General features: G+C 38.4%; 1 protein-coding gene across 1 annotated transcript in view; it reads left to right on the top strand.

The window, feature by feature from the left end:
• The first annotated feature begins 281 nt into the window (after positions 1–281).
• Positions 282–12,671, top strand: part of PATJ (PATJ crumbs cell polarity complex component) — a 142,820-nt gene continuing 130,430 nt past the window's right edge. The window contains exons 1-6 of the mRNA XM_029284055.1: positions 282–303; positions 2,123–2,234; positions 4,243–4,297; positions 4,401–4,567; positions 10,284–10,466; positions 11,449–11,588. Of these exons, the coding sequence (XP_029139888.1) occupies positions 4,276–4,297; positions 4,401–4,567; positions 10,284–10,466; positions 11,449–11,588 (512 nt within the window). The 5' untranslated portion in view covers positions 282–303; positions 2,123–2,234; positions 4,243–4,275. The remainder of the gene's footprint in view (positions 304–2,122; positions 2,235–4,242; positions 4,298–4,400; positions 4,568–10,283; positions 10,467–11,448; positions 11,589–12,671) is intronic.

Raw genomic sequence — 12,671 nt, forward strand, 5'->3', positions numbered from 1 at the left:
TTCTCCGGATCCTTAGGAAGGATCCGAGCCTTTTGCCCCGAAACTAAGCCCACCAGCATCCCGGAGATCACTCCGCGACCTCAGCGACCCCCCGCTTCTTGCCCCACGGCAGCTGATCTCTCGCCTGGTCCACCCTGATCCCGCCGGAGCCTGGCTTGTTTTCCTTCAGCGCCCAGCGGCTCCCCCTCGCTGCCGGCTTCCTGTGTTGCAAGGAGAGGTGCGGGTAAAACGAAACTCCCGCTTCCGCCCAGGTAAGAACAAGCCAGGATCGCCCAGCGACAGGTCTCGCCCCCAGCCGAGCAGGTAAGCCGTTCTGACGATCCGGGCGCGCTCCCGGCCGCCTTCTCGGCTCCGAGCAGCCACAGTCGACCCTGTGGCGGGGAGGGGAAGCGGCGGCCAGTGGCTGGAAGATGCAGCCAGTCGGGCTTTTGCGTTGCGCCCGCCGCCCACTTCCTGAAGGCTGAAAGCGTAATGGAAAAGACTTGGGGAGAACTTGTTGCGCTTCGGGTGGGCGGGTTTGCTGAGCCTTCATGGTGGGGCGTCCCTCCCTCCCTCGCGGTAGGTTTTTCTTTGGAGGCATTCAGAGCTAGATCTGCTTAGATCCGTCCCGGGTTGCCCCTTATAGATGCTGGAAATCCGACTGGATTTCCTCGTGTGACTTTGCCCGTCTCCTGATCTGGGTAAAGGGGCCGCTTATTTTGAAAGGCGTCCGGGCTGAAGCCTGAGCGAACAGCTTAAAGCCGGTAAGGCTCAGGGCAAAGTACAGGCGTGACGGGATATTTTCAGCTTGGCCGTAAACGTTAACAGCAAGCAGTTAGTTAGTGTTGTGGTTGTGCAGGGTCTGAGCTGCCAACGATCCAACAGTGCTGACCTTTGATTGGAGGCTGGGCTTGGATCCCGGCTGGCTTGGGTGCCCTTTCCTTGCTGGTAACTGGATTCGGGCAATAAACCCAAAAGTGAAAGTAAGAAGAGGGAGCTCCTTCTTTGGGGATCTGTATTGATCCTTGATCAGCTGTTTCTAGGCTAAACAGCCCACCGTCATTGAAGGAGAACCTCAAGGTTTGGTATTCCTCTGTGTTGAGGAACCCCAGAGTTGTGCAATTCGATTTCCAAAATTCTAGGAAGGAAGGCAGGCAGGCAGGCTATGCTGGCCGTTGAATTCTGGAACCTGAAGTTTGTACACATTTGGAGGGCTGCAAAATTGGGAATGCCCCATAGCAAACAAGGGAAAAACTGTTGCAAAGAGAGATGCTGCCTTCTCCATTTCCTCTGTTTTTAATGGGGCAGATGTCAAGGAGAAATTTGACCAGATAGGGCTGCCTGGAAAATGTGATGGCATTAGTCAAATGTAGCCATGATTATTTTTATAAGAGTAACCCTAGTTCACTAACTGTAAATTTTTATGCACTGAATAGCAATGAACATGTGGAAGAAAAGAGGAATGGAAAAGACATTCTTTTTAGAATAGCTTTTTTTTCACTTTGGAAATTAAGTACAGTACTAATTCAAGGTAACTTCATTATGAAATCAATATTAAAATAGATTTGCTTCAGAGTGCCTTTTTATCTCCCAACCTGAAACTCACAAATAAAACAAAACTTCAATATTATTTAAAAAAAAAAAGAGGGGATTCTTTCAGTGTTCTACTTAAATCTGGACATACTGGGACAAGTAGAATGTTATTATCCAAGAAGGTTTATTTATTGTAGTATCTGTTGTGTAAGGATGCTTCAAAACAGAAAAGGGCTTAGATGATGATGGATAATAATATCTTAGAATTTCCAGTTTCTCTTGTTGCTGAATTTGCAACTATGAATTTACCTAATCCCAAAAGCAGAGCTGGAGAGAAGACTTTTGCAACCCTGTATGCCTGAGAAATCGCAGTGAGTTCGCAAGTGCAGTCAAATTTTTAAAAGCCTGTCATGCATACGTATGTATTAATACACAGAAGGCCCAGTCCAAATGAAGAAACTTGAGACTGTGATGTAATAAAACACATACCTATCCAGGGAGTAAACTCAGTACAGTTTCTGAATAGGCATACTAATAATCATCAGCAAATACCATTAAATAAACACAGTGTGACTTATTTAACTTGTATGTGACTGATTCTATTCCTTAGTTCTCAATGATGTCAGCCAATGTTATATGTCCATCCGAAAGCAATCCTATTTGAAGTCTGCAGGATTTTCTTCTTAATTGGCGCACAGTTGCAGCCTAAGGATTTTCATTTGGTGAGACTTTTTTTTAAAAAAAAAAAAAAATCTTCCATATGCTCCAAAAGTAAGGAGGGTTGGGCTTGGGTTAGTACTGGAATTGTAAACTAGACTGGCAAGTTGAAAGAACATCTAGAAGAAGATACATGGATGTATCTATGAGATAACTAAGATTTAAGGTAGACTTAAGGAGGCTTTATATTTAAGCATATATGACATAGGTTTGTTTTCACTATACAACAGAGCAAGGACTTCCTAGTTGGAAAATGACAATAATTTAAAATTACAATTCTAAACAATTCTATTAAATTAGGAGGTTTTATTTTTAGCCGAGAGTGATGGAAAATATGGAATGCAAATCCCAATTTTGTTCTTACATCCATCATGCTAAGTAAACATAACATGGTGGCTTAATATAAACATAAACATAAATATAAACAGAAAATGCTCCTGAATACAGTGCAATGTAAATTCTCCATTATAGCCCTGAACTGATTTATTCAGATATATCTGTAGCCGAGAGAGAATTCTGCATTCAACATGGGAAGCCAAGGATAAAATACAAATTTTGTTAGCATGGCTTCTCTTTATCTTGGTATGATTCTATTGGTAGTAATGCACAGTTTATACATATTACAAAATAGTATGGATATGAAAGTAATATTAAGTTAAATAAGAGCAGGACAACGTGATGGGAACCTTTTTGTACTGGTCTAGATTCCATCTCTGTGTGTGGCAACACAGTGCAAGGAATCCTCAATTTATGAACACAATTGACCCCAAACTTTCGGTTGCTAAGTGAGGCAGTTTTGCCCCCATTTTACTACCTTTCTTGCCACAGTTGTTAAGTGAATCACTACAGTTGTTAAGTTAGTAACACAGTTGTTAAGTGAATCGGGCTCCCCATTGACTTTGCTTGTCAGAAGGTCGCAAAAGGCGATCACATGACTCCCAGGACACTGCAGCCGTCATACAGTAGTGGCCAAAATTGTGGAAACCTTTTGGGAAAAGTGTGTTTTTGAGGTTTGATGGCTAATCACACCATTTTTTTTGGAGTAGTACCATAAAATTATATATCAATGGAAAGATAATTTAATCAAGAATGTAATGCAACATAGTTTTTTTCAATTATCTGTACTGTATTCTATGAAAAGTTATAGCCAAATAACCAGAAAAAGGAAGCACAACTTGCTTAGGTTGATATCAGGTAGCTTTCCTTCATCTGATTGTAGCCAATGAGCATGAGTGTTTAGAGAGCCAATCAGGTGTCATCTTGTTTTGGCAATGAGCCAATCAGATCACAGTAGGATCCAGTTATTGATGTCATGTATTGAAGCTGAGAGACATTTGTCAGTGTGTTATGTGATCGCTATCAAGTTGGTTGGATTTTTTTGTGTTCTTTCATTTAGTGAGCTTGTAAAACGTAATAAAATTAAAGTAATTTTATTGACTGGTTGCCCAGAAAGTGATGTAAAATGATATTATTAAATGAACAAGGCTACAGTTATAAAGAAAGAAGAAAAATTGGTGGAAACTTAACCAAAGGTGGCATTTCTACTGTACACTTTTCCCAAAAGATTTCCACAATTTTGGCCACTACTGTACATACATGCCAGTTGCCAAGTGTCCAAATTTTGATCACAGGATCATGGGGATGTTGCAATGGCCGTAAGTGTGAAAAACGGCCATAAGTCACTTTTTTTTAGTGCTGTTGTAACTTTGGTCACTAAATGTAAGTCAAAGACGAGATGTATTTAAATAACTGTTGCTCATTTAAGATTGAAATGTTCTCTAGACCCACAGTGATACTTTTACACCCATCTCCTATATTTGTTTAGAGTTATTATTGCCACATTAAATGGGCACAAAAAGAAATATAATATGCACTTCTTTCTGTACCCTTTAGTATGGCAGTAATGTCTAAACAGACGTATGTGTGTGTAAATGTGTGCTTGCCATTTATGTTCTTCGGAGTAAGATATGTTAAAAACCAAAGCTTAATCTGCATCTTTATTCTAAAATGTAGGCTATATTGAATCTACAGTGCAGATAAGCCAGGATGCCAGAAAATCCAATTGCAGGTAAGTGTGTCTGAAATCAGCTTGTCACATGGTTGAAACATTTCAATTATCTTAAGTAGTTTCTTTTAATGAATTGTTATGATGTTTGGGGGGAATCCAACAGATAAGCAGCAGATCCTGAGGATTCTGGAGCGTCTACTAATGAAACTTCATGAGAAAGGAGATACCTCGCAGAGTGATAATCTGGTTTTTCTATGCAATACTCTTAAGAACCCTTTATTCAACCACATGCTGACTCTTCAGCAGTCAATAAAGCAGCTGAAAGAACAAGTAAGTAATACAAGAGAAAGATCTGATGGATGCTGATTGGTTATGTTTTCAAGAAAATTTTGAAGTAGTAGTAATGTTTGTGGGAAGAACTCACACCAAGATGACTTATTACTTTGTTGTTTGTATGTACATTGAGAGCTTTGTACCAGGGACAAATTCCTTATGTGTCCAATCACACTTGGCCAATAAATTTTCTATTCTATTCTATTCTATTCTATTCTATTCTATTCTATTCTATTCTATTCTATTCTATTATTATTAATTTTCTACTCTACTCTATTCCTATTCCTATATTCACTGGTGGGATTCAAATATGTGAACAACCGGTTCTCTGTGTGGATGCCGCTTCCGGAAGTCCATTCTGGGCCTGGGCAACAAAAAATTAGCTACCAGTTCTGCCGAACTGGTGCGAACTGGCTGAATCCCACCACTGGGTATACTGCATCTTTTCTCCTTCCTGTAATTCATTATTTAGTCATTTGATTGAATTAGCTGAAGTTATACAAATAATGGGCAGGGTTCTGAGTTTCCAAAAGCTTTTTATTTATTTATTTATTTATTTATTTTATTAAATTTATATACCGCCCTATCTCCCTTGCGGGACTCAGGGCGGTGAACAGGCGATACTAAAAACCACGATAATAAATAAATAGTTTCTGTTTTAAAATCGAATTAAATAACAGGCCTGTTCTAAAAACACACCCATACAAAAAACCCCCACTGAAACATAATCCTTGGCAACTTTGAAACGTATAGACCTTAACTTCCCCAAACTCCCAAACAATCAGTGGAATGGCTTGCCTTTAGAAGTTGTGGGTACTCCATCAGTGGAGGTTTTTAAGAAGAGCTTTGACAGTCATTTATCTGGAATGGTATAGAGTCTCTTGCTTGAGCAAGGGGTTGGACTAGAAGACCTCCAAGGTCCCTTCCAACCTTGTTATTCTGGTCTGTTAAAACTCCATATCCAGCATAGTTATGATCTGTTAGAAGAGTATACCGCTCGTGACAAATTTTATGTGGCAGATCAGGGAAGAGTGATATTTGTACAAATAGCCCTTAACTTATGACTGGTTAGTTCAAAGTTAAGATAGGTTTGGAAAGTTTTTTAGCCCATAAAGCACTTCCAGCTGTCGTAAAATGTTGTGCCCCCCCTTCAGTTCCGTGATTATGATCTGGGTACTTGGCAACCTGTTCCCACTTACAACTGATTGCCAAGTGCCCCATGATCATGGGATCACATTTGTAATCTTTACTGCCAAAGTCAATTGGGAAGCCAGCAAGGAAGATTGCAAACTGCTCCTGTTTGCTGAGAGGACCCCCTCTCATCTCTGGGGCCTGGCTGATGGTGTGGCCTACCAAGAGGAGCTACCAAGGGGAGCAGAAATAGAACTCAGATCCAGAAAATCCAAACTCCTTTGAGACAGTCCACCAGAGCAGTTCCCTTCCATGCATGTTCCACTCAAGAATCTGGGAAATTGCTTAATGACTACAACTGGGATTGCTGGGATTGCAGTCATTGAACGAAGCAGTCACACTATCTCACTTAACAACTGCTTTGCTCAGTGACTGAGATTTTGGTCCCAATTGTAGTCATAAGTCAAAGATTACCTATATATTACTTTTGTGTGAAAATGCATTGCAGAACTAAACACTTTTGACAGTTAAAAAAATAATCAAGAACATTATTTAAAAAAGCACTAAGAATTAGATCAGGGTTTATTTGTCATATTTATATCCTGATTTTCTCAGAAGGATCTCAGAGCATTTACATGATTTGCCTCCTCAATCACATTGATATAAACATTGCTGTGGAATAAGGCTTGGTTTAAGATAAGGCTTGGTTTAAGATAAGCCACAAATCAAATAAAAAAATGTATAAATGGCCCAAGACCAAAAATAATGAAAAATCAGCATGTAATACAATAATTATAAAAGAAAAAATGTAAATTACAAGAAAATTCTAATGCAATAAGGAGGTAATAGTTAATAGCATAAAGGAGGAACCAGAAAGCTTTTAACAGCTGCAGTTATTGATAAGAATTTTGCAATCTTATTAGAGGTTTATGAAAAATAATCAGCCAGGAGAAGAGTAACAGCCTCCTGGTCACATTGGCAATTAGTGTTAATAAAACTTGGAACTATGAAACCTGATCACCATTGGGTGTGCAATGGACATTTTAATAGCAATTGTGAGACAATTATTATTGTAATAATAATAATAATAATAATAATAATAATAATAATAATAATAATAATAATAATAATAAAGTTGGAAGAGACCTTGGAGGTCATCTAGTCCAACCCCCTGCTCAGGCAGGAAACCCTATACCATTACAGACAAATGGCTGTCCAGTCTCTTCTTAAAAACTTCCAGTGTTGGAGCATTCACAACTTTTGGAGGCAGGTTGTTCCCAATTCCAGCAACCGTTCCTTATATGTTTTAGCCTCCAGTCCCCTAATCATCTTTGTTGCTCTTCTCTATACTCTTTCTAGAGTGTCAACATCTATTTTACATCATGGTGACCAAAACTGGATGCAGTATTCCAAGTGTGGCCTTACCAAGGCATTGTAAAGTGGTATTAATACTTCACGTGATCTTGATTCTATCCCTCTGTTAATGCAGCCTAGCACTGTGTTGGCTTTTTTGGTAGCTGCAGCACACTGCTGGCTCATATATAAGTGATTGTCCACTAGGACTCCGAGGTCCCTCTCAGAGTTACTACTCTTGAGCAAGGAACCACCTATACTATACCTGTTTTTTCTTGCCTAAATGTAGAACCTTATTCTTTTCACCATTGAATTTCATTTTGTTAGATAGCGCCCAATGTTCAAGTCTGTTCAGATCCTCCTGTATCTTAAGCCTATCTTCTGGAGTGTTAGCTATTCCTGCCAGCTTGGTGTTGTCTGCAAATTTGATGAGTTCCCCATCTATCCCCTCGTCCAAATCATTGATGAAGATGTTGAAGAGCACTGGGCGTAGAACAGAGCCCTGGGGCACCCCACTACACACTCCCCTCCATGTAGATGCAGTTCCATTGAGGACCACACTCTGAGTGGGGCCGGTCAGCCAGCTACGAATCCATCTGGTGGTAATGCTGTCTAACCCACATTTTTCTATCTTAACAAGTAGTAGGTTGTGATCTACTTTATCAAATGCCTTACTGAAGTCCAAGTAAATTATATCCACAGCATTCCTCTGGTCCACTAATTTTGTCACTTGGTCAAAGAATGCAATAAGATTTGTCTGGCATGATCTGTTTTTGACAAACCCATGTTGGCTGTTAGTAATGACTTTGTTTGCCTCTAGGTGTTTGCTGATTCGTTGTTTGATTATCTTTTCCAGAATAGTCTCCTATTATATATAAAATGTTACAGTATTATCCATAGCAGCTGCCAGTGTAATTTTGAAGATATATTTATCTGGATCATCTCCAGTCTTCACCTGATATTCCCTAAAGCATTACATCACTTTAGTTAATAACTATCATAAAAACTGTATTCTTGTCTCAACTGTCTACAACAAGAGTCTGGTTTTGTGACTTCTGTGGAAACTCCTATGCCAAAATGTGTTTAAGCTGTATTTTATTTGATTTAGAATTACAAGATGCTTTTTATTTATATGGGCTTATATTCCAATCTGGTAAGAAAGCTTTAGGGAGTAACATGTTATTAAAACATATATGATTACAGTTTAGTTCCTTTTACAGTATCATTAACCCCTGATGCACTTATAAACTTATAAATCATTATAGTGCCATTTTTCTTGTCAGTTTTCAAATCAAAGTGCCTAAATCTTGGAGCCAGAAATGTCTCTGATATAAAATCTAGAAAAGAAATGCTACCAAAAGTATACATGATGTTTCAGATATTCTGTTAGCTCTACCTCTTTTTTAAACCTTTGAGTTAGTCTTGATTCTTGGTGACCATATAGATGAGTCCATGCAGTTTTGTTGACAACATTCAGAAGTGGCTTGTTTATTGCCATCTTCCTATGGCTGAGAGAAAGTCACCCAAAGGCATCTAAGTGGTTTCTGTGCTTAAGGCAGGATTAGAGTTTATGGTCTCCCAGCTTCTAATCCAAAGGCCTCTGGTTCCAAAATGTGTGATGTATGGACAGGAGCAGAATGAAGAGGCACTGATGATTTGTTCTTAAACATTAAAAGAGGTTTTCTGGATTGTTGTGATTTTTTTCTGTCTTTGAAAATGAATATGCAAATCACTGTGATCAGTTTTGTCCTTCTGAGAAAATACAAGGGTAATTCAGAAATTACAGACACTCGCAGATACAGAACTTTTATTATACCCATTAGAAAATTACAACATTACATTACTTTTTGACATAATCACAATTCAAATTAAGGCACTTGTCATAACACCTTACAAGGTTTGAAATTCCTTAGTAGTAGTCACTCAGCGCCAAATCTGGGCTATGGGGGGTGTGTGATCAAAAACAACCCAACAGAACTGCTTCAAAAGTTCTTAGGTGCATCTAGAGGTGTGCGGACGGGCATTATTGTGAACCAACACCATGCCAGAAGTGGTGCCATAGAAAATCCCGCCAAATGTGAAGATGCCAAAGGAGTACTGCTAGTGAAGTTCATGGAGCGTGGTTCGACCATTAATTCAGAAGTCTATTGTGAAACGTTACAAAAACTCAGATGAGCCATCCATAACAAGCATCGGGGTATGCTGACTTTCGGTGTGGTGTTGGTTCACGATAATGCTCACCCGCACACACCCCATAGCCCAGATTTGGCGCCAAGCGACTACTAAGGAATTTCAAACCTTGTAAGACGTTACGACAAGTGCCTCAATTTGAATGGCGATCATGTCACAAAGTAATGTAATGTTGTAGTTTTCTAATGTGTATAATAAAAGTTCTGTATCTGCGAGTGTCTGTCATTGATAACCAAACGGAGGTTTATTTCCGAATTGGCCTTGTATATAAGATCCATCTCATTACAAGTAGTCCTCGACTTACAAGAGTTCATTTAATGACCGTTCAAAGTTACAATGTCACTGAAAAAAGTGACACGACCGTTTTTCATACTTGTGACAGTTGCAGCATCCCCATGGTCATGTGATCAGAATTCAGACGCTTGGCAACTGACTCGTATTTATGATGGTTGCAGTGTCCCAAGATAATATGATCACCTTTTATGACCTTCTGTAAAATGGGGCAAAACGCATTTAAGAAATATCTTGCTTAGCAACAGAAATTTTGGGCTCAGTTGTGGACGTAAGTCAAGGACTACCTGTATTATCTGTTACTTTTTCACAATTGGATTGGCTGGATTATATAATTCCAAAAAACAAACAAATAACCCAATCCTGAGAAGTTTATTCTTTCTGGAGTTTAAAAGTTCTTTTATGTAAGAAAAAAAAAGAACATGAAATAATAATAAGAATGAATCAATCCTAAACTATAAGTGTCAGCTTATGTTAACAATTCAGGATAATTATTTTTTTCTACCTTGCTTTTAGTTGCAAAAGGATTCTCTTTTGGGGGGTTTCATACTCTTGAGGTTACTAATAAGGTGAATATTGACATGTTCAGTTGCTCATTGATTCAATAATATTCCAGAAAGGAAAGTTGTTTTTTCAAACTGAACTTCCATCTTACTTAAGCAGTACTGTATGCTCACGAATGCTATTATTTTGTATTAATTATTAAGTATTTAGAATTTCTGGTAATGTCTTGTCTTGTTCTTCACAGCTTAGGTATATGCCTCCAGATCGTTCAGTGGATTTTGATTTTACTAGGCGAGGGTTGCTGGTATTTGATGCTGACCCACATCCTGTTGTTAATGGAAACATCCAGAATGATAAGCAAATGGCTCCACTAATTTCCAGATTTGAAATGGACGAATTTAATTTGATAATCCAAAAAATGGCAAAGGTAAAAATGCAGTGGTATATTATATAAAAGCTTCCTTTTTATTCCAAACCGTATGGTTATTAAAGTCAATTTCTGAATTAATTTTTTTGAACATAGTCGCCTTGCCTCCTTAGCATATATGCACAGCTTAAGGCCCCTTGCAAGTATAAGGTGCCACCAAGCTGAATGCTCTTACCAAAGATAGCATACTGATTAAGGTTACTTACACTGTATGTCAATTGTAACTCCAATTTGAAACAAGAGATTGACATTGCTAAGTGATGCAGTCCCATAATGTTACACTTTATGACTGCATTGCTTAGCAATGGAAATTCCTGTCCCAATTACCATCACTAAGTGAGGACATACATACACATATTTTAAAATGGCTTTATAACAAATGGAATAGATGTGGGATAGTCTAGGAAGAGAGGCTTCTCTGCCACTGCCCCCACTTTGGGGAACATCTTGCCCTCAAAGGTGAAGAAAACCCCCAAATGCTTGACCTTTTGTAAGTGGGTCAAATGTTGGCTCTGCAGTTTTCTATGGGGGGCACAGAGGATCTCACGACCATGGGGCTGATAATTCCTTGAGAGCCCGGCATGTAATAATTCAATGCTTAATGGCCATTTTAGGATTTCCCTCCCCTTTTGATGTTTAATTGTCCTTATTTTAAAATTTTGAATTTTTAACCCTAATTTTTAATTTATAATGTTTCTTTATATACGTTGTTTTATTTAACAGTTATATTTTATTGAACACATTCCAGAGCACCTCTTTGAGGGAGATGTTGGATTTAGAAATATGAAATATAAATAAATGTAAATAAATGATTGATGTTTTGACCAGGAAGAATGTGGGACTATACTTTTTAGGTTCTGCAGGTTTGGGAGATTTTCACATGTGTTGTAGTACAAATCTTAGTCAAATTTTATCAATAGAAAATAATAATTTGCAATTGTAAAAATATTGTATTTTATAACATTATTTATCTCCTTCACAGGGCAGGCAAATTGAGTATATAGATATAGAGAAACCATTTAATGGGGGCCTTGGATTTAGTGTGATTGCTCTTAAAAACCAAAGCTTTGAGGAAGTTGGTATCTTTGTGAAAGAAGTACAGCCAGGAAGCATAGCAGCCAGGTAAGGAATTTAGCAACGCTTCTTGAAATACTCTGAGATGTCCTATTGAAATTTTCCAGATTTTATAGTTTCCCTGCCCAGATGATAATTGGATCAGATTAGGAGAATGCACCTCATGTCAGTTTTGTAATGATAAATAGGATAATGGTGGTATAGATAGTAAAGAATTTCAATACAGGAAGTCCTCAACTTACAACCACAATTGAACCCAAAATTCCCAGTGCTAAGCAAGACAGTGGTTAAGTGGGTTTTGCCCAATTTTACAACCTTTCTTGCCACAGTTGTTAAGTAAAGTTGATAACACAGTTGTTAAATGGATCTGGCTTCTCCATTGACTTTGCTTATCAGAAGTTTACAAAAGGTGACCACATGACCCCAGCGCACTACAACTGCCATAAATATGAGTCAGTTGCCAAGCATCCGAATTTTGGTCAGATCACCATGGGGATGTTGCAGTGGTCCTAAGTGTGAAAAATGGTCATAAATCACTTTTTTCAGTGCCATTACTTTGATCACTAAATGAATGGTTTAAGTTGATGACAACCTGTAGTTCCATTGTGATGAGTACACAGTATTGTTCTCTGTTCAGAATACATTGTCTCCCTGAAGAGGCTGATGCAACTTAATTGTTTCTTGACATCTTCTGGGGGTTATTTTATCGTGTTTTGAAGTTCTGACATCGTCTTTGATGTCTAAAATCTCTTTCTTCTTTCGCCCTCTCTTGTTGAATAGTCCCAATTATGCTTCTTGGTTTTTAATGAAACATGGCATGATAAAGAAGTAAAACAAATCGTGAATCTGACTTGATGATGGACAAGAGGCCATTTGAAAACATAATCATTGTTGCTGATACAGAGATTATGGTCTTCCTAAATGGAACTGAGTTATTATTATTATTATTATTAATTTAATTTCTATACCGCCCTTCTCCCGCAGGACTCAGGGCGGTGCACAGCATATTAAAACAGATACACATATCAATAAAAATAAAAAACCCCTCTAAAACCAAATTAAAACCAAATATTCGAAGCTGTGTTCCAATTAAAATTATACTTAAAATCGTCCCTAAATAAAATCCTCCTT

This window comes from Protobothrops mucrosquamatus, unplaced genomic scaffold, assembly GCF_001527695.2.
Source record: "Protobothrops mucrosquamatus isolate PMUCROS unplaced genomic scaffold, P.Mucros_1.0 scaffold347, whole genome shotgun sequence".
Lineage (NCBI taxonomy): Eukaryota > Metazoa > Chordata > Lepidosauria > Squamata > Viperidae > Protobothrops > Protobothrops mucrosquamatus.